General features: G+C 47.1%; 1 protein-coding gene across 3 annotated transcripts in view; it reads left to right on the top strand.

The window, feature by feature from the left end:
* The window catches only part of ORC3 (origin recognition complex subunit 3), a 211,015-nt gene that overhangs the window by 68,163 nt on the left and 118,468 nt on the right, over positions 1-24,384 (top strand). For all 3 annotated transcript variants that reach the window (XM_029595436.1, XM_029595435.1, XM_029595434.1), the window contains exons 10-11: positions 6,015-6,148; positions 18,895-18,958. In XM_029595436.1, coding sequence (XP_029451296.1) covers positions 6,015-6,148; positions 18,895-18,958 — 198 coding nt within the window. The remainder of the gene's footprint in view (positions 1-6,014; positions 6,149-18,894; positions 18,959-24,384) is intronic.

Below are 24,384 nucleotides of genomic sequence, written 5' to 3'. Positions count from 1 at the left end.
GCCTATGCTCTGCGTGCCTCCCCGGGGGGGGGGGGGCCATATCAGATGGAGCTGCAAAGGCCGCGATTTGGCTGGGACAAGCATCAGGGAGGAGCCGGCACCCAAGGTTTCCCTCTCTAGACTCATTCCCGCTTAGCGCAGTAACGGATGCCATTTTGCGCAGTTTTCACACGGTGACGCGGCTTGCAGAGCAGGGAGGGTTGGATCCCCCTCCCTTGTCCCCGTAGCAGGCAGGCTCCGGGTGGGGGGGGGGGGCGAGCTGCTGACAGGAGTAGCAGGCACCAGGGAGGACAGCCTTGAGGAGGCCTCAGACTCCTCCTCCTCATCCTCTTTCTCCTTGGATTTTATTCTACTGCTGCATAAAGCCTATAAGACAAAAAAAAGCACATAAAAGACACCCAGGGGGTAGTTCCAAGGCGCTTCCTGGTACCCATGTTTCCAAACGGTCAAGACCCCTGGAGCCAGGTGTCAGGACCACGGGGTAAACTTCCCCTTAGGTCCAGCGCATCTCATTCACAAGCTGACACTACCTCAGAGGACCAGGGACCCCGAAACAAACTCCGCCGGGGGCGGATCTCGGGGATGATCAGGACCAGGAGTGCCGCCCTAATCCTCACGTGGTGGCCGGGGATGATCCCAAGGTGGTCCATCTTTCAGAGGGACGAGCTGAGTCCCCTTATTCTGGCGATTTTAGAGCAATTGGGCATTGAAGCCCCGCAGATGGACTCCCGCATGGGGGATATCCATCCGGTTATGGTGGGCCTAAGGGGTCCGAACACGTCTTTTTCCCTTTCACCTTTCTGTCACCGACCTACTGTTCCGTGAATAGGACACCCCAGGTTTGGGTCTGAAGGTCAGTAATGCGATGGACAAACTGTACCGGTTGCCAGAAGACACTTTGGATATCTTGAGGATCCCAAAGGTAGATGCCATTGTGTCTACAGTCACCAAAAAGACTACCATTCCGGTGATGGGAGCCATGGCCTTTAAGGATCTTCAGGACCGCAAACTTGAAGTACAGCTCAAGAGGATTTTTGAAGTTTCAGCCCTGGGAGTGCAGGCTGCCATGTGCAGCAGCTTTGCCCTGCGGTCTGGACTTCGATGGGTACAGCTTTTATAAAGCACTCCTTCCCTCTTGGAGGAAGAGGTGGTGCAGGCTGGGCGCTTAGAAGCGGCGATGGCCTACAGTGCTGATGCCTTATATGACTTGCTGCGGACTTTGGGTCGGTCCATGGGGTCGGCAGTTTCTGCCCGTAGACTCCTTTGGTTGAGAAACTGGTCGGCAGATGTATCCTCTAAGGCGCAACTTGGCTCTCTGCCTTTCAAGGGCAAGCTTCTTTTTGGAAAGGACTTGGAGGATATGATACAGTCCTTAGGGGAGAACAAGGTCTATAAGCTGCCGGAGGATCGCCCTAGGGCCAGAGGCTCTTTTCCCTCTCGATCTCGCTTTAGGACAAATCAGAGGTTCCGCTCTTCTCGACCATCGGGTCCCCTTCGAGACAACCTCCAGACAGACAGCAGTCTCAGTCCCAGTCCTTTCGTGGATGTCGTTTTGGAAGACCTGGGATCCCCCACTCAGCAGGAGGAGTTAAATCCTCCCAATGAAGCGAGGCCGGTCCATTCCCTGGTTCCGGTGGTGGGAGGCAGGCTGTCTCTGTTTTATGGGGAATGGACCAAGAGGGTCCTCAGCGTGATAAGACAAGGTTACGCTTTAGATTTTGTTCGACGACTGCGAGATCGGTTTCTGTCTCCCTGTGCTCCTACAAAGAGAAGCGTCGAGCAGTGTGTGACACATTGCAGCACCTGAGCGATCTCGGGGCCATCATTCCGGTCCCTCAAACAGAGCAGCGAAAAGGTCGTTATTTCATTTACTTCGTTGTGCCAAAAAAAGAAGGCACGTTTCGGCCCATTCTAGACCTCAAGAGAGTTAACCGTTGTCTTCAAGTCCCGAGATTTCGCATGGAGACCCTCAGATCAGTCATTGCTTCAGTACACAAAAGAGTATTCCTCGCATCGCTGAATTTGACCGAGGCATACTTGCACATCGGCATCCGGCCCGATCACCAGAGGTTCCTGAGATTCTGCATCCTGGGGCAACATTTTTAATTTCAAGCTCTACCATTTGGTCTGGCCATGGTTCCCAGGACCTTTACCAAGGTGATGATTGTGGTGGTGACACAACTCTGGGAGGAGGGTCTTTTAGCCAGTCTGGATGACTGGCTAATTTGGGCAGAGTCGGAGTCTCTTTGCCATTCGGCGGTACACCAAGTACTTTCTCTCTTGTGATCAACCTCAACAAGAGCCACCTGTCTCCCTCCCAGTTGCTGGAGTTCCTAGGAGCCCTGTTCGACACTCGTCAGGGGAGGGTATTTCTTCATGAAAACTGCCTTCTCAAATTGCAGGGATAGGTTCGAGACTTATTGTCCAATCATACTCCAAGTATGGGATTATTTGAGGGTCCTCGGCTTGATGACTTCCATCCTGGAGTTAGTTCCTTGGGACTTTGCTCATATGAGACCACTACAGTCAGCATTGCTTTCCCGCTGGAACCCGGTTTCTGAACAATATCACTTTCCCCTATCCCCTTACGGATGCAGCTTGGTCCAGTCTGGATTGGTGGTTACTATCGGACAACTTGAGACGTGGAATGTCCCTGGAAGTTCCCAATTGGACGGTGGTCACCACGGACACCAGTCTCTCCGGCTGGGGAGCAGTTTGTCAGGGAACATCGGTTCAAGGTCAATGGTCCATGTCGGAGGAGACCAGAGCTGTGCGTTTGGAGACCAGAGCTGTGCGTTTGGCATTGCAGGCTCTCCAGCCCTTCCTGCAAGGGAAGTCTATCCGAATTCTGTCTGACAATGCAACCGCAGTGGCTTATATCAATTGGCAGGGAGGAACCAAAAGCCAACCGGTGGTGCTCGAGGCGCAGCAGCTGATACTCTGGGCGAAGCAGCATCTAGTCAGCATAGCAGCCTCTCACATCGCCAGAATTGACAACATTCAGGCCAACTTTCTCAGTCATCACTGCTTCGACCCCGGAGAGTGGGAGTTATCCGACGAGGCCTTTCAACAGATATGTGACAAGTGTTCCAGGCTGGCGGTGGACCTTATGGCAACCTTCCGGAATTCCAAGGCCCCTTGCTTTTTCAGTCTGAGGCGAGAACGGGGAGCGGAAGGAGTGGATGCCCTAGTGCTTCCCTGGCCAAAGGATGTTCTTCTATACGTTTTTCCACCCTGGCCTCTGATCGGCAGAGTGCTGAGATGAATAGAAGCTCACCAGACGGAGGTTATTCTAGTGGCGCCGGAGTGGCCAAGACGTCTGAGGTTTGCGGATCTGGTCACTCTGGCGGTGAACGATCCCTTGAGGTTTCGGGATCTCCCAAACCTCCTCAGTCATGTTTGGAAGATATAGATCTCTTTTGTCTAGCAGCATGGCTTTTGAGAGGCGCTGTCTAAAGAACAAAAGTTATTCAGACGCTGTAGTGGCTACTCTTTTGCGTTCGCGGAAAACTTCTACCTCCCTGGCCTATGTCAGGGTGTGGGAAGTTTTTGAGTCTTGGTGCGTGGAGCACAAGTTAGACCCTACCCGAGCCTCGGTGTCTGATATTTTGTCCTTTTTGCAAGCTGGTTAGCTAAAGGGTTGTCGTGCAGTTCCTTGCGGATGCAGGTAGCAGCCCTTGATTGTTTCTGTGGTAAGTTAAACAGCGTGTCATTAGCTGCGCATCTGGATGTGGTGCGTTTTCTCCGGGGAGCAAGGCATTTGTGCCCCCCCGGTCAGGAATCCTTGCCCTTCATGGAGTCTGAACTTGGTTCTCGAAGCCCTATGTGCTGCGCCCTTTGAGCCTCTAAAGAGGGCGACTTTGAAGGATCTCACGTTGAAGGTGGTATTCCTCGTGGCTATTTCGTCTGCGCGCTGAGTGTCTGAACTTCAAGCATTGTCCTGCAGGGAACCCTTTTTAAGGATTACAGAAGCGGGAGTCTCCTTGAGGACTGTCTCTTCTTTTCTTCCAAAGGTAGTCTCCTCCTTTCATTTGAATCAGTCGGTGGAGCTTCTGGCATTTCCAGGTTTGGACCGTTCTGATCCCTGCTCTAGGGAGCTCAGGATGTTAGACGTATGACGCATTATGTTGCGCTATTTGGAGGTAACTAACAGTTTTTCCGTATGTCGGATCATCTGTTCGTACTCTGGAGTGATCCCAAAAGAGGGCATAAAGCGTCTAGAGCCACTATTGCTCGTTGGTTGAAGGAGGCTATTGAGTCAGCGTTTCTTCTTTCTCGTCGGCCACTTGTCTGTTTGAGAGCTCATTCTACTCGTTCGCAAGCAACATCGTGGGCGGAGTTTCAACAAGTTTTGCCACAGGAGATTTGTAGGGCGGCAACTTATAAGTCTTTGCATACATTTGCTAGGCATTACAGATTGGATGTCCAGGCCCCAGGCTCGGCAGGCTTTGGAGAAGGAGTAATCCGAGCAGGACTCTCAAGGTCCCACCCTGAGTAAGAGAGCTCTGGTACATCCCAGGAGTCTGGACTGATCCGGGTACGAACAGGAAAGGAAAATTGGTTCTTACCTGCTAATTTTTGTTCCTGTAGTACCATGGATCAGTCCAGAGTCCCACCCATTTCTGCATAGAGGTAATGGAGAGTCCGCTCGTTCACTGTTTTTTTTTTTTTTAATGCAATCTGCAGGTAAGTGATTACAGGTTTTCAAATTTTTGCAAGTTATCGAATGTTTTCGTGGGTTCTGCTTCTACTTGGGGATGGTGAGCGTGATGTGTCCATTCCTAGCCCGAGTGGAGAGTAGGGACAGTTAGTTGTGTTGTATAGTTGAATTTTATGGGGCTTACTGCTTTGATACCGATTAATACTGACGGACTGCAGGTGGCACCTCAGGATATAGGACAGAGTCAGTCAAAGCTTTCTCTGTCTCCATCTGCTGGAGGGGAGGCAAAACCCAGGAGTCTGGACTGATCTGTGGTACTACAGGAACGAAAATTAGCAGGTAAGAACCAATTTTCCTTTTTTAGAAAGGGATCCAGGGATATTTCAGGAAACCACAGACCAATGAGTCTGACATCAGTGCCAGACAAATTGTAGAAACTGAACATATAGATAGGCATGGTTTAATGGGACAAAGCCAAAATGGATTTAGTCAAGACAAGTCTTGCTGCACCAATCTGTTACAATTTTTTTGAGAGATTAAATAAACATGGATAAAAGTGAGGCAGTTGATTATAGTGTATCTATATTTCCAAAAAAGCATTTAACAGTCTTTCATGAGAGATATTTTAGAAAATTATAAAGTTATGGGATAGGGGGTAGTGTCCTGTTGTTGATTGGGAACTGGTTACAAGATAGAAAGCAGAGAGTAAGGATAAATGGTAAATTTTCTCACTGGCGAAAGGTGAATAGTGGAATGCCCCAGGGATCTATTCTGGGACCACTGCTTTTTAATATATTTATAAATGACCTGGAAATAGGGAGAACGAGTGAGGTGATCAAATTTGTCAATGACACAAAATTGTTCAAAGTTGTTAAATCACAAGAAGACTGAGAGAAACTGCAAGAGGATTCTGCAAAATTGGGAGACTGGACATGCAAATGGAAAATGAAATTTAATGTGGATAAGTGCAAAGTGATGCACTTAGAGTAACCTAAAATATAGCTACACAATGCAAGGTTCCACATTAGGAGTCTCCATTCAGAAAAAGGATCCTAGGTGTCATTGTTGTTAACACATTGAAATCATCTGCTCAGTGTGCAGCAGCAGTCAAGAAAGCAAATAGAATGCTAGGAATTATTAGGAAAGGAATGGAGAATAAAACAGAGAATATCAGTGCTGCCATTCAGGGGGTAGGTGTGTGTGTGTGTGTGTGTGTGTGTGTATCTTCACCCTGTATCCAATTGAAATAGCAATTTTGATACATTTCATCCACAAAGGAAGGAAGAAAGTCCTTTCCTGAGCACATCTTGCCTGTTTTGACTGCCATGCCTTTTTTTTTTTTTCTCCCCAAAAGCTGTCTGTTGTGGAGCACTTCCACTCCCAGCCACTCAGCATGCTGTGCTGTCACCTGCCAGAGGCAAAAAAAAGACTCAGAAGTTTATTGCATGAACAGTGTGAGAACATTCGACAACTACCGTCATTCATGAGGTGAGCAGAAGCGACGGATACTTCACAAGGAGTCTGTTACCCCGTTTCTCTGGCCATAGCCTGGGATAGTTTATTGCACTATATGCCCGTAGATGGAAAATGCAGATTTGGAAATAAATTATTTTCTTCTGTATCGGGGAGCAGGAGCTCTGCAGTTGGGCCCGCCAGATATTTAGCATACCATCAAAAGACAAAACTTCATTCTTGGTGTGCAGTATCCCTGAAATATGGAGAAAAACCTTTTTTAATTAAGTTCTTTTTCTCCCATAAAATAGTGATGTATGTTTCTGGGATGCTGTGGCTGAGGAAATCCAGCATTTTGATTTAGAAGACAGCATTGTGTGACTGTATGCTAGTCCTGCAATGCATCATGAACACATCAGGAGGCAGCTTTAATTAGCTGAAGACGTTGTGCATAAAAATGAATTCCTCTGGGGGCTGTGTGACATCTAGATCATATCTGCTCAATATGATCGTTTCTCAGCATTTTTAACTCTTTATTTCCCATCTCTTCAGACAGCTGATCCAGTGAAATTCTGGTTCTGTCGCTGGTCTAGGGCTAGAAGGGTAGTCTCCTCTAGACTTAGTCCCTTGCTACTGCTCTGCTGCTGGCCGGGGAGGGGGAGGTATTTCTCTATCAGCAGCTACCTTTCCTTCCATGCATTTTCATCTCCACAACCTGTCAAAGCCCTAGGGAACAAGAGATTTTAAATTGATTCTTCTGCTCTGCTGCAGAACCACCCTAAAATCATTTGTGTACACTAAAGGGCTCTGGCATTTGAAGCTCAGGCTGTGTTCTTTGTGTAGCTGATTTCACTAGCGAATGAGTGTCATCGGTGTCTAATATCAGATGTTGAATTATGAATAGAGTGCATGGAACTAACAAAGTTAAAAGTGGGCAAATGTATGTGGACAGATAGTATACACTGTAAGATATTAAAGAAGTTCAGAAAAGCTCTGGTAGGTCCGCTGATGGATCTGTTCAATGGATGGTTGGAGACAGGCATGATTCCATGGAACTGGAGAAGGGCAGATGTTGTCCTTCTTCATAATAAGGAAAAGGATGGAAATTACAGACAAATTAGCCTCACTTCATAGGACTGGTAAATTGAGTCTCTAGTAAAGGAAAGGATAGTGAACGATCCAAGGCAACATGGGTTTTGTAAAGGGAGATGAAGCCAGACAATTCTGATCAATTTCTTTGATTCAGTGAGCAGAGAATTAGATCAGAGAACATATGCTGGATATGGTTTACTTGACTTTCAGCAAAGCTTTTGATGCTGTCACATATAGGAGACTCATAAATAAACTGAACATGCTGGGAGCTTGCTGTAGAGTGGTGGATTGGATTAGAAACTGGTCTAGTGATAGACAACAGAGGATAGTGGTAAATGGAAATCGCACTGAAGAAAGAAAGGCGATTTAGTGAAGTGTCTCAGAGATCTGCTTTATGGAGCAGCTGATATAAGAACTGACAAGAAGAGGAGCTATTTTAGATCTAATCCTTAGTGGAACACATGATTTGGTGCAAGATGTAATAATGTTGGGGCTACTTGGCAACAGTGATCATAACATGATCCAATTTGATAACTGGAGGGAGGACATTGAGGAAATCTGCTGCAATAGCATTTAATATTCAAAAGGGAAATTTATAAGAAAATGAGAAAAATGGTTAGGGAAAAACCGAAAGCAACTGAAAAGGTTAAGACTTCATGTCAGGCGTGGATGATGTTCAAGGATACCATCTTGGAAGCCATGCTAAATACCTACCTGCCTCCCTGGAGAGTCGACTACTTAGTTAGGATTAGCTTTAATATCCCCTGAGGAGGCTCACGAAGCAATGCCAGCAGGGAACTCCTGCACATGCTCAGTAGAGCTAAAAGCTCTGCTAGCTAGGAGAGGCTAATCTGGTGTCACTGAATGACATCACCCCACGTGTAATGGCTTATTCATCCTGCTGTCTACGGAAAACAGTTTATGGTAAGCAAACTTGCTATATCCTAGAGGAGAGGAGAGATAAGGATATATATACATACTATTATCTATCTATATCTGTTTACCGTATTTTTCGCTCCATAAGATGCACCTAGGATTCAGAGCGGGAAAATTAAAAAAAAAAAAAAAAATGGTGTGCTAAACCGGCTCTGTTCCCGGGCGTCTGTGCGTCTTATGGAGCAAATTAGGGGAGAGCATAAAATGGGTTTTTTGTCCCCATTCCCCTCCCAACCCTTTAAATTTAATTAACTAATACCCTCCCAAGACTTGCCAAAAGTCCCTGGTGGTCCAGCGGGGGTCCGGGAGCGATCTCCTGCACTCGGGCCGTCGGCTGCCAGTATTCAAAATGCTGCCGATAGCCTTTGCCCTTTGCCTTGTGCTCCTACCATGTGACAGGGGCCGACCAATGGCACCGGTAGCCCCTGTGACATAGTAAGGGCAAAGGCTATCGGCGCCATTTTGAATACTGGCAGCCGACGGCCCGAGTGCAGGAGATCGCTCCTGGACCCCTGCAGGACCACCAGGGACTTTTGGCAAGTCTTTGGGGGGGGTCAGGAGGATGGGAGGTTGTAGTTAGGTTTTATTTTGGTTTTTTTTTAATATCCCCTCCATAAGACGCACAGACATTTCCCCCCCACTTTTGGGGGAAAAAAAGTGTCTTATGGAGCGAAACATACGGTATATATCTATATCTATCTATATCTATCTATATCTATAGATAGATTATGGAGTATTATAAGATAAATCTAGTTAACTGGAACACTGTCCCATAGAAATGCCATATGTTACTGCCTAGATATTCAGAATATTTGTGACATCTGTTTCTTTTTGAAGAATGACACAGAAATAGCCCTTTAAAAGTATTTAAACTAAAGAGTACCACTGATCTCTTCTCTACATGACATTTACTATAAATTCATGAGCTATCTGAGTTAAAGGCTCTCAATTTTGCCTGAACCCTTTAACTCTTTCAGAGGGCCATTACCTGAGAGTAAATGCCGGAGCCATTAGAAATTGTTTAATTTGGGTATTAAAGAGATATTTATCTAAAAGCAGGGATCTTAACAATCTTACCTGTACTTTATTATCTGAAAAGCTTTTTAACTCTGCTTGGTATAAGAAAGGCATACATTAATTATCATATGGTACAGCATCATTGAGGAACATGACAAACACTGTCCTGGAAAAGATGATCTTACAAGGGGGTCATTCTCTGTGGCTGACAGCAGGAAAGGAGGAATAGCTGTTAAGACTGATGAAGAAAATAGGTCTTTCCCTGTACGTACCTGGATCAGTCCAGACTCCTGGGTTTTGCCTCCCCTCCAGCAGATGGAGACAGAGAAGTTTTGACTGACTCTACCCAATACCCTCAGGTGCCACCTACAGTCCGTGAGTATTTCTCTGTCTGCAGCAAATGGTGGAGGTGTAAAATCCTACAGTCTGTGAATAGAAAAAAAAAAAAAAAGAGTATTAGGTTACTTGTAGGGTTTCTTATTTTTAGTATTGGCTTTAAAAACAAAAGGAAACAGAGAGAAACGTCTAGTGAGAAAACTCCTTCGAGGGTGGCTGTTACTGGAGCCTCCCAGGGAGTTGGCAGGTCCTGAAGGGACCATCCTCCCTGGTATTTGAGGCTGTGGGTGGCAGGGGTCAAGGGCCCTGAGGACCACTTCTGCCCTGAGTGTTAGGGGTAGAAACCGGGGAGCCCGGCTCACTCACCCCAGGAAGCAGGACCCGCGGTGACAGGTTAGAAAAAAAAAATCGAAGCAGAAGCAGTGCATGGTCTGTCCGGCGGGAGTCTCTGTTGTTCTACCGTGTGAGGAGGGTTGCGCTGAGGAGAACTATTTTTGTAAGCTTTGGGAGCCAAGGTCCGTTGCCGCATGGTACGGCTTGCTGCGCGTGTGGCTATCGTACGACGGCTTGTGCTCCGCCTGTCTTCCCAGTGGCAAGGGCTCCTCCATGGAGGCCAGGAGTGAAGGGGCTAAGGCGCGCCGTGATCCGGCGTGCTACGGACGGCTGTGGCAAGTTCCTCCCGATCCGTTCCTGCTCAGCGCAGGAACAGCCGGCATTTTGAATACTTTTCACATGGCGCAAACGGCTGAGAGGGAGGGGAAGTCTCCTCCTCCCTTATCCCCACAGCGACTGGCCTCTGAGGGGGGGCAAACCACGGGAGGTACCAGCAAGTGCTGCTGAGAAGGGCCCTGAGAGGGCTTCAGACTCCTCCTCTTCATCTTTTTACCCTGATTTTATTATGCTGCTCCACAAGGCCTTTAAGGCCCAGAGGGCAACGAAGAGGCATCCGGAGGGAAATTCTAGGGGATTGACATGGGCTAGGGCCCCCAAACAGTCTCGACCCTCGGCTAGTGCTGAGGCTCTGAGTGCAAAGCGTCCACTTCGGTCTGCCTCGACCCGTGACTGGACCAGCTCCTTCTCCGGGTATTCCGATCCAGAGAATCCGGATCCGAGCAACAAGCCACTGCAGGGGCCAGACCATGGGGAGGATCAGGGCCATGGCCCCTCCCATGTTGTTGAAGGTGATGACTCCAAAATAGTTCGTCTCTTTAGGAGGGATGAGCTGGGACCCCTTATTCAAGCAGTGTTAGAGGAATTAGGCATTGAGATTCCGCCAGAGGATTCCAGGATGGGGACCATTGATCCCTTTATGGTGGGCCTTCGTGGTCCAACCCAGTCCTTTCCCTTTCATCTTTCTATCACCGATTTGTTGTTTCAGGAGTGGGACACTTCAGACTTGGGATTGAAGGTCAGCAAAGCCATGGACAAGCTCTATCCTTTACCGGAAGAGGTCTTGGATCTCCTGCGAGTCCCCAAAGTTGATGCAGCTGTGTCGGCGGTCACCAAAAAGACCACCATCCCGGTGACAGGCGCGACAGCTCTCAAGGATCTTCAGGATCGTAAGCTCGAGGTCCAACTCAAGAAGATTTTATAAGTGTTCGCTTTGGGGGTACGGGCTGCCATGTGTAGCAGCTTCGCATTGCAGGCTAGGCTCTGCTGGGTACAACATTTGCAGAGTGTGTCTCATCTCTCTCAGGCGATGATGCCATTCAAGCGGGATGCTTGGAGGCAGCAGTAGCTTACAGTGTGGATGCCCTATATGACCTGCTATGTACCTCGGCCAGATCTATGGTCTCAGCTGTTTCTGCCCACAGGCTTCTCTGGTTGAGGAACTGGTCTGCCGTCTCCTCCGAAGCTCAGCTGGATTCCCTACCATTCAAAGGCAAGTTTCTTTTCAGGAAGGATTTGGAAGACATGATTCAGTCCTTGGGGGAGAACAAGGTCCATGGCCTGCCAGAGGATAGACCCAGGTTGAGAGGTTCTTTGCCTTCATGGCCTCGGTTTTGGGGGAATTGGAGGTTCCGTTCTTCCCAGTCATTGGGCTCCTCGTCTCGGCAGACTTCTGGCAGGCAGCAGTCTTGGTTCCAGTCCTTTCGAGGCCGTGGCTTCAGCAAGGTCGGAGCCTCCCAGTCTGCAGGGGGAGTTAAATCCTCTCAATGAAACGAGGCCGGTCCATTCCTCAGCTCTGGTTGTAGGAAGCAGATTGTCTCTGTTTTACGAGGAATGGACCACGTGGACTTCAGACCAGTGGGTTCTCAGGGTAATAAGACACGGCTATGCTTTAGATTTTGCTCGATGCCTTCGAGACCGCTTCCTCGTCTCCCAGTGCTCGTACGCAGAGAAGCGTCAGGAGGTGCGGAACACCTTACAACGCCTACGCGATCTCGGAGCCATTGTTCCAGTTCCTCCGGTGGAATAACGGAGGGGCCGTTATTTCATCTACTTCGTGGTGCCCAAGAAAAAAGGCACTTCCGGCCCATTCGAGACTTAAAAAGGGTCAATCGCTTACTTTAGGTTCTGCAGTTTCGCATGAAGACACTATGGTTGGTCATGGCATTGGTGCACAAAGGCGAGTTCCTAGCAACCCTGGATCTGACCGAAGCGTATCTGCACATCGGGATCCAACCTGCAGCTCTGAAATTTCTGCGGTTTTCCATTCTGGGGAAACATTTCCAATTCTGCGCTCTGCCGTTCGGGCTTGCCACGGCGCCCAGGACCTTTACCAAGATAATGGTGGTGGTGGTGGCGGCGCAACTCCAGAAGGAAGGATTCTTTGATGATCCCTATCTGGACGATTGGCTGATTCGGGCGAATTTGGAGTTTCTCTGTCATTCTGCAGTGCATCGAGTTCTTCAACTATTGCAGTCACTAAGCTGGGTGGTCAACCTAGCCAAGAGTCACCGAGTTCCCTCCCAGTCCCTGGAGTTCCTGGGGGCTCTATTTGACACGCGGCTGGGGGAGACTCTTCCTGACAGAGGAGCGGATCATCAAGCTGCAAGGACAAGTTCGGGAGTTGTGCAAGCGTCCTCTCAGAGTCTGGGATTATTTGCGAGTCCTTGGCTCGATGGCTTCCACCTTGCAGTTAGTCTCGTGGGCCTTTGCTCATATGAGACCTCTTCAGTCAGCACTACTTTCCCATTGGAACCCGGTGTCTGAACAATTTCACCTTCCCCTTCTGCTTATAGACTCTGCATGTTCCAGTCTCGATTGGTGGCTCCTCTCGGACAATTTGCGCCGGGGGATGGCCCTGGAAGTTCCCGCCTGGACGGTGGTCACTACAAACGCAGGGGTCTCTGGTTGGGGAGCGGTTTGTCAGGACAGATCGTTGCAGGTACAATGTTTCATGGAAGAAGCCTGGTGGTCGATCAATCATTTGGAAACCAGAGCGGTGAGATTAGCATTGTAGGCTCTTCAGCCGCTTCTGCAGGGAAAGTCAGTCAGGGTTCTGTCCGACAATGCGACCTCGGTCGCTTACATCAACCGCCAAGGAGGAACCAAAAGTCAACTGGTTGCGATCGAGGCTCAGCTGTTGATAACCTGGGCGGAACAGCATCTAGTGAGCATTGCAGCCTCTCACATAGCCAGAGTCGACAACATACAAGCAGATTTCCTAAGTCGCAATCGACTCGATCCTGGAAGTGGGAGCTTTCTGAGAGGCGTTCCATCTCATATGCGACAGGTGGTCCAGACCGACTGTGGACCTGATGACAACGTTTCAGAATGCCAAAGCCCCACGCTTCTTCAGTCAACGTCTGGAGCCAGGGGCAGAAGGAATGGATGCCTTGGTCCTCGCCTGGCCAACAAGCGTCCTGCTGTATGTTTCCACCCTGGCCTCTGATAGGCAAGGTGCTATGGTGCATAGAAGCTCATCCAACAGAGGTGATCCTGGTGGCACCGGAGTGGCCATGGTTTGCGGATCTAGTCAACCTCACAGTGGACGGACCCCTGAGGTTTCAGGAGCTCCCGAATCTTCTGTGTCAGGGGTCCATTTGTTTGGACGAAGCAGATCACTTTTTTCTAGCGGCCTGGCTTTTGAGAGGCGGGACTAAAGAACAAAGGATATTCAGACGCAGTCGTGACGACCCTTTTGCGGTCAATGAAAACCTCTACGTCCCTGGCGTATGTCAGAGTGTGGGGAATTTTTGAGTCTTGGTGTGTGGAACACCAGGTGGACCCTACTCGGGCATTGGTGTCTGATATTTTGTCCTTCTTACAGGCCGGCCTAGCTAATGGGCTTATCGTGCAGTTCTCTAAGGGTGCAGATAGCAGCCCTCTGCTGTTTCCTTGGTAAGATTTGTGGTGTAGCTTTAGCCGCGCATCCAGACGTGGCGCGTTTTCTCCAAGGGGCAAAGCATCTGCATCCTCCGGTCAAGGATCCTTGTCCACCGTGGAGTCTAAATTAGGTCCTCAAGGCTCTGTGTGTGGCACCATTTGAGCCTCTGAAGAGGGCGACACTAAAAGATCTCACATTGAAGGTGGTTTTTCTGGTGGCTATTTCCTCAGCTCGTCGGGTGTCGGAGCTTTAGGCGTTATCCTGTAGGGAACCCTTTTTTAAGGATTACGGACTCAGGAGTCTTGTTGCGAATGGATCCTTCCTTTCTCCAGAAGGTGGTTTTCTCATTTCATTTGAATCAGTTGGTGGAACTTCCATCCTTTCTGGATTTGGGCTGCTCTGATCCTCAGTCTAGAGATCTGAGGAGGCTTGATGTGTACCGAGTTCTGTTGCGTTATTTGGAGGTGACAAATAGTTTCTGTACGTCGGACCATCTTTTTGTGTTGTGGAGTGGCCCCCAAAAAGGGCATAAGGCGTCTAGGGCTACAATTGCCCGCTGGTTGAAAGAGGCAATTGGTTCAGTGTATATGCTTCATGGCTGGCCGCTTCCGAGCGGTCTTCGAGTGCATTCCACCCGCTCACAGGCCACCTCATGGACAGAGTGTCAACAAATTTCACCGCAAGAGATCTGTAGGGCGGCTACATGGAAATCTTTGCACACCTTTGCTAGGCATTATCAGTTGGATGTCCAGGCCCCAAGCTCTGGGGGGTTTGGTGCAGGTGTAATCTGAGCAGGACTCTCAGGGTCCCACCCAGTGTAGGAAAGCTCTGGTACATCTCAGGAGTCTGGACTGATCCAGGTACATACAGGGAAAGGAAAATTGGTTCTTACCTTCTAATTTTCGTTCCCATAGTACCACGGATCAGTCCAGAGTCCCGCCCATTTCAGCGCTTGAATAACAGAGTCCGCTCGCTCAGCACGTCTCTATCTTTCTGCAGACTAATTCCTAAGTTTTTCTAAGTGTTAAACGTTTTCACGGGTTCTGCGCCTTCTTGAGGTTAGTGACCAGGTAGTGTGCAAATTAAAGTAGTTTATTAGTTAAGGTGTTTTTTAAATGTTCTACTTGGATACAGTGTAATACTGATGGACTTGTGATGGCACCTGAGGGTATAGGGCAGAGTCAGTCAAAACTTCTCTGTCTCCATCTGCTGGAGGGGAGGGAAAACCCAGGAGTCTGGACTGCTCCGTGGTACTACAGGAAGAAAATTATCAGGTAAGAACCAGTTTTCCTTTTTCGCCATCATCTATTATATTGCTGTATAACTGAACTAGAATGTAGAAACCGTGTTACAAGGTCATATAACAATGCATGCCTCTGTGCTTATCAAAAGCAGACTTTTCAGCATAGCACCTAAAATACAGAAATGATTACTTTTTGGTGTCTTCAGTTCATTCTTAATATACTGGTTCAGTATTCACACAGGTAACTGAAGTACATGTCTCAGTGAATAGCACACTTTTATAAAAGTTACATTTTTTAATGCTATTTTATTATATCTTTGAGCAAATCATTTACCTGACATGTATTTAAATGCAGCATGCAAATTTTATGGGGCATGATCTTCATACCTATAACATTAATCTTCTATATAGCACTATGTACACTAGGAGTATCATGTCATAAACCAGAGAGGTTTCCTAAGAAAAATTAGCATAATATAGTATTGAAGAGTTATGATTCTGTTCCATAAAACCCCCTATCATTATGAAATGAGAAAAAACCCTTGGGGTTTGAGTCAGCAAAAAAATTGGCTCAGATCACAGTGCATCAAAAGGAGCAACATAATCCTTACTTATCTCAAAATGGTGAATAGGGCTCCCCCCCCCCCAAAATAAAATCTAAATATTGTTAGCATATTATAGACCATTACTTTGCTTTATGCCCTTCCAATTGTGGGACCTTCCTAGACTAGCCTGGAAGCAAACAAAATCTGTCATAATGGCATTTTTTATCATATTTGTTAATAAGATTTTGTAAATACAACTTTTTAAATTAATATTCTTTTTTTTTTTCACCACTAAAAAGCAATGGGTGTCCATATTGAAATGCCACTTAGTCAGATAAGTCCAATTTATCTGGCTCGGTGGCTGCTCCTGAATATCTGGCTATACAGCTGAGCCAGATAAGTCACGTATCCTTCTAAATAGTTAGCCAGATAGTCAATGGGTGAGCAGTTGACGTAACTGGCGCTTCCTATTCAGCTGACTTACAGGGTCATTTATCATTTTGCGATAGGGCCTTAACGCGCATGCCAAAGCGTTATCACACGTGTTAATGCCCTAACACGCGATAAATAATGCAACGCAAATGCGTATGCAAATTCAACATTAAATATTCCACTGGGAGGAGTTAATAGAAATGAGGGTCATTAGCGTCCGATGCGATTCAGCAATGAAGGATATAGCGCCAGAAATAACTGCACGTATTTTTCAGTGCATTGTGCTTGCGATGGTCTTGCGTTACGGCAAAAATATTTTTAGTGCACAGGGAGGGGCGAGAGAGAAAGAGTGCCCCTGTAAAGAGTCAGTCTGACACTCTGTAGATTTGTGTTGTACAAATCAACTCCTCTACTTATACTTTTCATCCATTATAATGACTACAAATTTTTAGTGATGCCAGTTTTACTATGAATACTTCAGAATGTTTCTGGAATTCCACCCCTTCCACCTTCTGAAACCCAGCCCGATTCAAAGTGCCCCTTTACAATAGTAAATATATAGAGAGTGTGAGACTGACTCTATACAGAGGCGCTCTCTCCCCCAAAAAAATAGCGCAGGTGCGATAAATTGCCTATGCGATGTGGGAACAGGGTAATTAGCCTAACCACGCCCCTCTTTTATCACAGGTACTGTTTCTGCTATATTTATAGTATTTTGATAAATTTAGGGGTATGCTAGATAAGTAGCAGTATTCAGCCTTATCTGATAAGTTAGATGTGTCCCATAGCAGGTCTAAAGTTGGCCAGAAAAGCTTATCCAGTTAACTTTAATACTTACCTGGGTATTTTCAGCGGCATTGCTGTGTAGGTTAGCTGGATAAGTCTTTTCTGGCTAACATACATAGCTGAATATATTTTAATATTTAATGTTAAACATATTTAAAAGACTGCACACCAAACCCGTGTACAGAGAAGAGTGGATGGGTAACTTTAGTCTTCTGTAAGTGGCACTCATCAATAACACCCTTTAAAAGTTGATATGGCTTCATGATAGACATTTGTATAAAAAGAAAGATACAGAGAATATGTTTGAGATGGTAATTTTTTTTTCGAGATCTGAGATACTAAGCCTTTTTTCAATAAACAGAAAATGGAAACTATATGCAGCCTAGTGTGTGAACCTTTGTTTCTTTATATCATGCCCCTTAAAGTTAATAAAGCTAGAAAACAGAAAACAGAAAATGAAGGTCTCTAAGGGTGTTAGAGAAGCTCAGGGGGCGGCACCTGGAAGATGGTAATGCATTCTTGCTCTAGCATTCTGAGGTAGCTTTTCAGGCCAGCCAGCTTAGTTGAAATGCCTTAGTTGAGGATGCCTATGCTATCCGCCCATGGGGAGTGCATGGCTCTGTGGAAGGCATTGTTTTTAAGTTTCATTTTCATCAGTATGCTTTTTTGTTCTTTTCTTAAAATGAAGTAATATCCTAAATACAGTGAACTGGAACAAGTGTCCATCTCACTATGTAGAGCAGGACTGGAAATCCTTTTAGGAAAGTTAGGTGCCAGTCAAAATTTTTAGGAGTCAGGGAAGGCAAATTCCCTTATAGCTGTTGTTTTGGGTTTTTTTCCTTTTTTAACTTTTTGGGTTTTTTTATTTCAACTGTCACCCTTTTTCAGTGGATTTATACCATTTCTTTCCAAGGGCACACAAAGATTTTATAACAGGGGGCTGTCTTTACTAGTTCTCTCTCTCTTTCACTTACCCCAAGGTTTGTGGATCCTTCCTGTGGGGGTGAAGGCAAACCTTTGAGGCCCAGGCAGTGGTGTGATTTTTCCCTTCTGTGTGTGTGAGTCACAATGCCTCTCGCTCTCTGTTCTGTGCTGCAGGTCCAGACAGGCTGGACACAGTTTGGGTGTTCAAATTAAATTTACTGATTCTTTGAAAGTTAACTTGGTGTCCAGTAATCAATCCAAAAGTTGAGATCACAGCTTTCTTTCTCATAGGTGCTTCTAATTCCTCTGGGTATATGTCTAGTCGCTCAGGCTCTGGGAAGTGGCTTATTACTCCTTTACTGAGTGTATAAGTTGTCCCAGTGGGCCAGGGAAATCCTACTGAGGGGGGATCCCCTAAATTCTGGCAAAATCCTACCTGAGTCCAAATATTCAGTCTCTTGCACCCAGCCCATGTCCTGGACCCTTAGGGTGGAGAACCTGCTCCTTCTTCCCAGACTCTGGGGTGTTGCTGTCACCGCAGCACCTTCTCTAGATTAGAAGGCTGGCTCACAGGTCTTCAGCTCCCTGACCTCTGGATCCAGGGGAAGGGGGGGGGGGGGGGTCTGACCTTCATCAAAGGGTACCAGGCTTCACACCAGTCAGAATCACTAAAACAGCCAAAACTGTCAGTGCAGTCTTTCTTCCAAAGGGAAGCAGATCCTCACAGGCAGGGAGTGCACTGTTGGAATCTCCTCTATAACTGAAACAGGTCAGGGCATTAGGCCCTAACTCATCAGAGCAATCTCCCCAAAAGTTAATTCAAACTGACCACACTATTCCTACTTCTTGCTCCTCCAAGTGGACTAGAGATACCATTCACAGTCAGCCTCAAGGGGAGGTGCTTCATAGAAATGAGATCTCCCACTAAGCTGGAAAACCTATGGCAGAGATCTAGGGCCATCTAGTGGCCAATTTGGGAATCGCCACACAATATTTTACCTTCCCCTTTTTTTTCTGCACTCCAACAGCTGTCCTGACATCAACAGTGGCTTCTCCTCCAAGTCCCTGGCCCAGCCTTAGCCATGACTCCTCGCCCATTGTCAAGCTCAGTCTGGATGGCAGGCACCAAATTTTAGGTGAGCTGGCACCTGCGATTTTACCTGCTCTTCTGTAATTCTTTTTGTTTCTCTTCTTTCAGTTATGTGGACACTCAGACTTCTGAACACCAGGTTAAACTACTAACCAGCGACAGCTTCTTAAAGGTAAGCTTCTTCCCAACACCTCCCATTACATTATTAGAGAGGGAGGTTGTATCTTACACTGACATTCCTCAGGTATATTAGTATGTCATGAAACTTACAGACCATCTTCCTTGGAAAAAGAAAGTTCAACCCAATGCCATTTACAATAAAAAAATAATAATAATACAGTATATAAAATAATCTAAAATACATCAATAAAATAGAAATTACACATTTGAAGTATTTGTGTCTATCATATCTGCCCCTTCATCTCCTCTTTTCCACGGTGCACACATTCACAGTGGATTATTGTAATGTGGATTGAGTACATCTTCATTCTATATCTTTTAATCTGTTTCAGAAAAGATAAAATGCTAAATTTTAATTTGGTTTGGGCCTATCCAAGCACATGCTTTGTCTTTTGAATTATGATTTCTTAGCGTCCCATCAGATGAATCTAGAACAAATGGGTTATGCATTCCTACCAGCAAATGGAGACTGAGTAGTCTGAAAATCACAGTATATGCACCCCTGCAGTTACATCAGTCTCACAGTATTTTCTGTCTCCAGCAGATGGTGGAGGTGCATTTCCCCACTGGGGATTGCTTCATTTTAAAATAAAGGAGAATTAAGGATAAAATTCGCCCCGCTCTCCTGCGGTGATACCAAATGGTCCCTCCCCCAGTTGAGAATTCCTGAGGTGATTTCCGTGGGCCCTCAGATGTGTGCCTTGGTCCAGTAGCTGGTTTTGCTGGCGTGGACTTACTTGCTTGAGCAGCTGAAAGGGAGCAGGTGCAGGAAGCTGAGCGCGGTGGTTACAACATATGCCCTTTCCCCCCGCAGCCGGAGACCATCTGTGCTCAGCCAGGTATGGCTGAGCTCCGGTAAGTTTAAAAAAAAAAAAAAAGAGAGAGAGAGATGGATACAGAGACTTAGCAGAAGGTTTTCCTCCTCTCCAGGTCTCTGTGCGACCGTCCGACTTTTGTTCCGTTCCGTGGGAGATTGAGGAATATGGGCAGCCTGGCGGGTTGAACAGCTTCCTTAGGCTAGGCCCCACTCTGAGGTTTTTCGCTGTGCGTCATGTGGTAGGCTGCAACGGCTTTTCACATGTTTTCTGAGGCTGCCCTTTACAGGATTGTCGGTCCGGCATGTGCGTCTTGCTGTGCGTCCAGGTTGTGCGCCCAGTTTTTTGGGTACATAGTAGAGCCTTGTGGTCTGTGCACCCACATTAAGCAACACGTAGTAGCCACGCTTACCTATGCGCATTAGTGGTACTAGTTGAGCGCCTATCTTAAAAAAAAAAAAAAAAACAACCCAAAAAAAAACCCAGCTAGACGCACGCCTTCGGCCTCCACTCAGCGTGTTGTCGGCCGTTATGGCACCTGTGCCTAAGAAGCCTAAGTGTCTTTCTCTTTGCACTGCTTATTCTATACGGACATCTCAGCCAGGAGTGCCACTGATTTGTGCCAGCGCTATTTGGAGGCTTAGGGTGAATTATCTTCCTCTGATTTCACTAAGCCTGTTTCTTCCCCGTCAGATGTGGGTCTGGGTAAAGACGATTCAGGTGGGGCACCTGATTTTGGAACTCTCCTAACAGGTTCCTCAGCAGGGGAAGGTAGCTCAAGCATACCTCAGGTCCCTCTCGGTCTGGATGCTTCTACTTTTTCATGGGTAGAATTTATCCAGGGGTTGCAGTCCTTTCTTCAGGCACAGTCCTCTGCCCTGTCCCATGCTCCTAGAGCAGAGGCGCAGGAGGAAAATCTTGTCTGGATTTTTTGTTGGGCGCTGGAGTGCTCCTGGAGCAGAGGTGGGTCCTCTGGATGGAGATCCAGATGGTACAGATGTTGATGACAATCCTGTCTCTCTTAAGGATGGTGAAATTCCCCTGGATTAGAACCATACGGAGCTATGTTGCAGTTCTTTCATAGAGATGAACTGCCAGCTCTGATTTCCCAGACCTTGAAAATTGCTTGGTATTCCTGGGGCAGATTCACTTTCTGAGACAAAGAGAAATCCCATTTTGGTTTCCTCTTTTTTTTCCCCGTGAAGGAGGCCATTCAAGAATTAATTGATCTTGAGTGGGGCGGCCCAGAGGCTAATTTCAAAGGGGGTCAGATTTTGGAAGGCCTGTACCCTTTGGATCCAGTGGTAAGAGAGCACTTATGTTTTTTTGCAATGTGTTAATGCGCTTGTGTGTTCAGTCTCCAAGTGGATCACTTTTCCCATGGAAGGAGAAGGGGCCTTGAAGGATGCTCATGCTATAAAAAGACTGAGACTATCCTTAAGCAAGCATTTGAAGCAGTGGCAATTAACTTGCAGATTGCTTCTTGTTGTTCCTTGATGGCTTGCTTTTGTTTGCTTCTCTCTCAGGAGGTTGATGACTCTGGGGTAAATTCCAGGGCAGTTGTGGAACCAGCTGCTGCCTTCTAGAGTCGTGTACTGAAGGCGTCGCTTACATTACATACGTAGCACAAAAAAATAGGTTGACACTGTGAACCCGGACTGGACACAGTAGATTTCTCTCCCGCAGTCCCTGAAGCAGGCACACAGTGCCGAAACATGGCCAATGTCGAGCAGGCGAATCCGAACCCATAGGAAGTGATGAGGGCGGCAGCCTTGATAAGTATATGAGAATAAAAACGGACAAGTGGGTCGGATAAGCAGCCAGGGAGAAGGGATTTTATAAGTAAAAAGTAAAAAAGAAAAAAAAGATTAATATAAAATGTGAATAATAAAGAGCAATATATGGGGCAAATGAGAGGGATAACTAAAAAGTGGTTATCCTTAAACAGAGCCACCGTACAAAAGAGACCACCGAGCAAGGTTTTCCCTTGAACAAGTGGGTGTTGGAGAAGCCTTCTTGGTGGAGGCAGGCTGTGATTTGGTCCACACTTCAGCCAGAGGGTGGCTTCGATAGTAGCGGCCAAGCATCAGTTATAGTTGAGGAATTTGGTTGGCTGATGCGACCTCCAAGGCTAACCTCACCAAATTGCCCCTTAATGGCTCGCTTTTGTTTGATTACGAGTTGGAGAAACTGGTCAGTAAGTGGGGCGAAACTTGGGTTCCTCATTTGCTGGAGGATAAGAAGCAGGTGTAGCGCTCCCTTCATATGAGAGAGTGTGCTAGACGATCCAAGCGTTTTCAACCCTGTAGAGGAGCGACATTAAGAAGACTTGACCCATCGGTGGATCTTAGTCCTTTCATACCCGACAACCCAGAAGAGGCGCGGCTCGGGTAGTGAAACCTCCCGAGCCTCCCAATGAAGGAACAAGAGATATGGAGATGCCGCGCTCTCTTTTTTTTTATCAGAGGAGGGTCAAAATCACATTGGATCAGTGGTTCCTGGAGGTGATACAAGTAGAATATGCACTGGAGATTCACGGTGTTCCTCAGAATGTGTTCATGGTATCTCCTTGTCACTCACCACAAAAAAAAAAAAAAACCAGGCAGTGGAAACTGCATTGGCAAGGCTCCTCAGTATGAGGGCTGTGGTCCCAGTGCCCACATCTCAAGAAAATATGGGGCGATTTTCCATTATTTCGTTGTTAAAGAAGGAGGACTCTTTTTGTCTCATCCTGGACCTCAAAGGTGTCAATCGTCATCTGCGAGTAAAGCATTTTCACATGAAGACATTGCACTCGGTGATAAAGGCCGTGCACTCGGGAATTTCTTACCTCTCTGGATCTGTCAGAGGCTTATCTCCACATTACCATCTGACTAGAACATCAAACACTTCCTGTGGTTTGCAATTCTGGGATGCCATTTTCAGTTTCGGGTGATGCCCTTGGTCTGGCCACCACTCCCAGAACCTGTTCTAAGGTAATGGTGGTAGTTGCAACAGAGCTGAGAAAGGATGGACTCCTAGTACATCAGTATTTGTATGACTGGCTGATTTGCGTCAAGTTGATGGAAGAGAGCTGCCTGGTGATTTGCAAGATGATTTCCCTGTTGTGTGAGCTCGGCCAGGTGGTGAACCTAGCCAAGAGCAGTTTTCAGCCTACTCAGTCACTGGAATACCTGGTGTTTCAGTTTGACATGAAGCAGGCCAAGGTGTTCCTGCTGGAAGCTTGAATTCAGAAGTTGCTAGCTGAACTCTGTTTGTTGTCGAACACTCTGCACCCAACCATATGGTTTTACGTGCAGATCCTTGGCTTAATGGTGGCAACCCTAGAAGGGGTACCAATGGGCAAGGGCGCATATGCGTCCTTTTCAGCGCTCCTTGCTGTCTTGGTGGAATCCACAATCTTAGGACTATTCGGTTCGTCTCCACCTGCTAAAGGAGGTCTTCTCCCAAATGCAGTGGTGGCTGCAGGTGGATCATCTATGCAAGGAAGTTTTGCTATCCCCTCTGGACTGGCTAGTCCTGACCGGATGTGAGTCTCCTTGGTTGGGGAGCTCACTGTCAGGAGCTGACAGTGCAAGGGCGCTGGAGTGCAGAGAGTCTCTCTGGAACATCAATCACCTGGAGGCCTGGGCAGTCCCGTTGGCATATTCACAGTTCAGTGACAGACTGCAGGGTCACTTGGTCTGCATAATGTCGGACAGAGCAACAACTGTGGCTTAAATCAATCGGCAGGAAGGTATCAAGAGTCAGCAAGTGTCGCAGAAAATAGATCATCTTATGGAATGGGCAGAGGTGCATCTCCAGATGATCTCAGCCTTGCACATTGCAGGCTAAGACAACGTAAGAGCAGATTTTCTCAATAGGGAGAGTCTGGACCCAGGAGAATGGGCATTGCTAGATAAGGAGTTTCAGCTGATTCGTGATCACTGGGGCCTCCCGTACCTGGACCTGTTGATGACTTTGCGCACTGTATCAGTTTCGCGATTCTTCAGTGCAGAAGAGATCTGAGGTCATTGGGGATCGATGCCCTAGTTTAGGAGTGGTCGGAAGACAAGTTGCTTTATGCCTTTCCTCCATGGCTCATGTTAGATTGATTTGAAGGATCAAACATCACAGAGGGATAGCGCTCTTGGTTGCTCCAGATTGGCCCAGGAGACCGTGGCATGCAGATCTGTGGAGGCTCCTGGTGGATTCGCCTCTTCGACTTCTAGCGCACTGGAACCTGTTGCAGCAGGGGCATGTCCTTCACAAAGATCTGACTTTATTTTGTCTTATGCTATGACCCTTGACAGAGTTGAAACGTGGATATTTTGTGGCAGTGATCTTCACCTTGCTAAGAGCTAGAAAGTTCTCCACTTCCTTGGCCTATGGACGGATTTGGAGAGTGTTTGAGACCTTGTATGAGCATCACAGTACTCTTCCTTGTTTGGTCAAGATACCGTTCGTTTTGGAATTTTTCAGGTGTCCGGTCAATGATGGATTTTTGTCGGCTCATTCTGATTCGGTTTTCTGAAAGGAGTGGAACATCTTCGTCGTCCTTTCAGTTTCCAGTGCCCCTATGGAGTCTCAATTTGGTTTTGGAGTTTTTGGTAGGCCCTACATT

Source organism: Rhinatrema bivittatum, chromosome 3, assembly GCF_901001135.1.
Source record: "Rhinatrema bivittatum chromosome 3, aRhiBiv1.1, whole genome shotgun sequence".
NCBI lineage: Eukaryota > Metazoa > Chordata > Amphibia > Gymnophiona > Rhinatrematidae > Rhinatrema > Rhinatrema bivittatum.
This window is presented reverse-complemented; position numbering and strand designations above follow the sequence as displayed.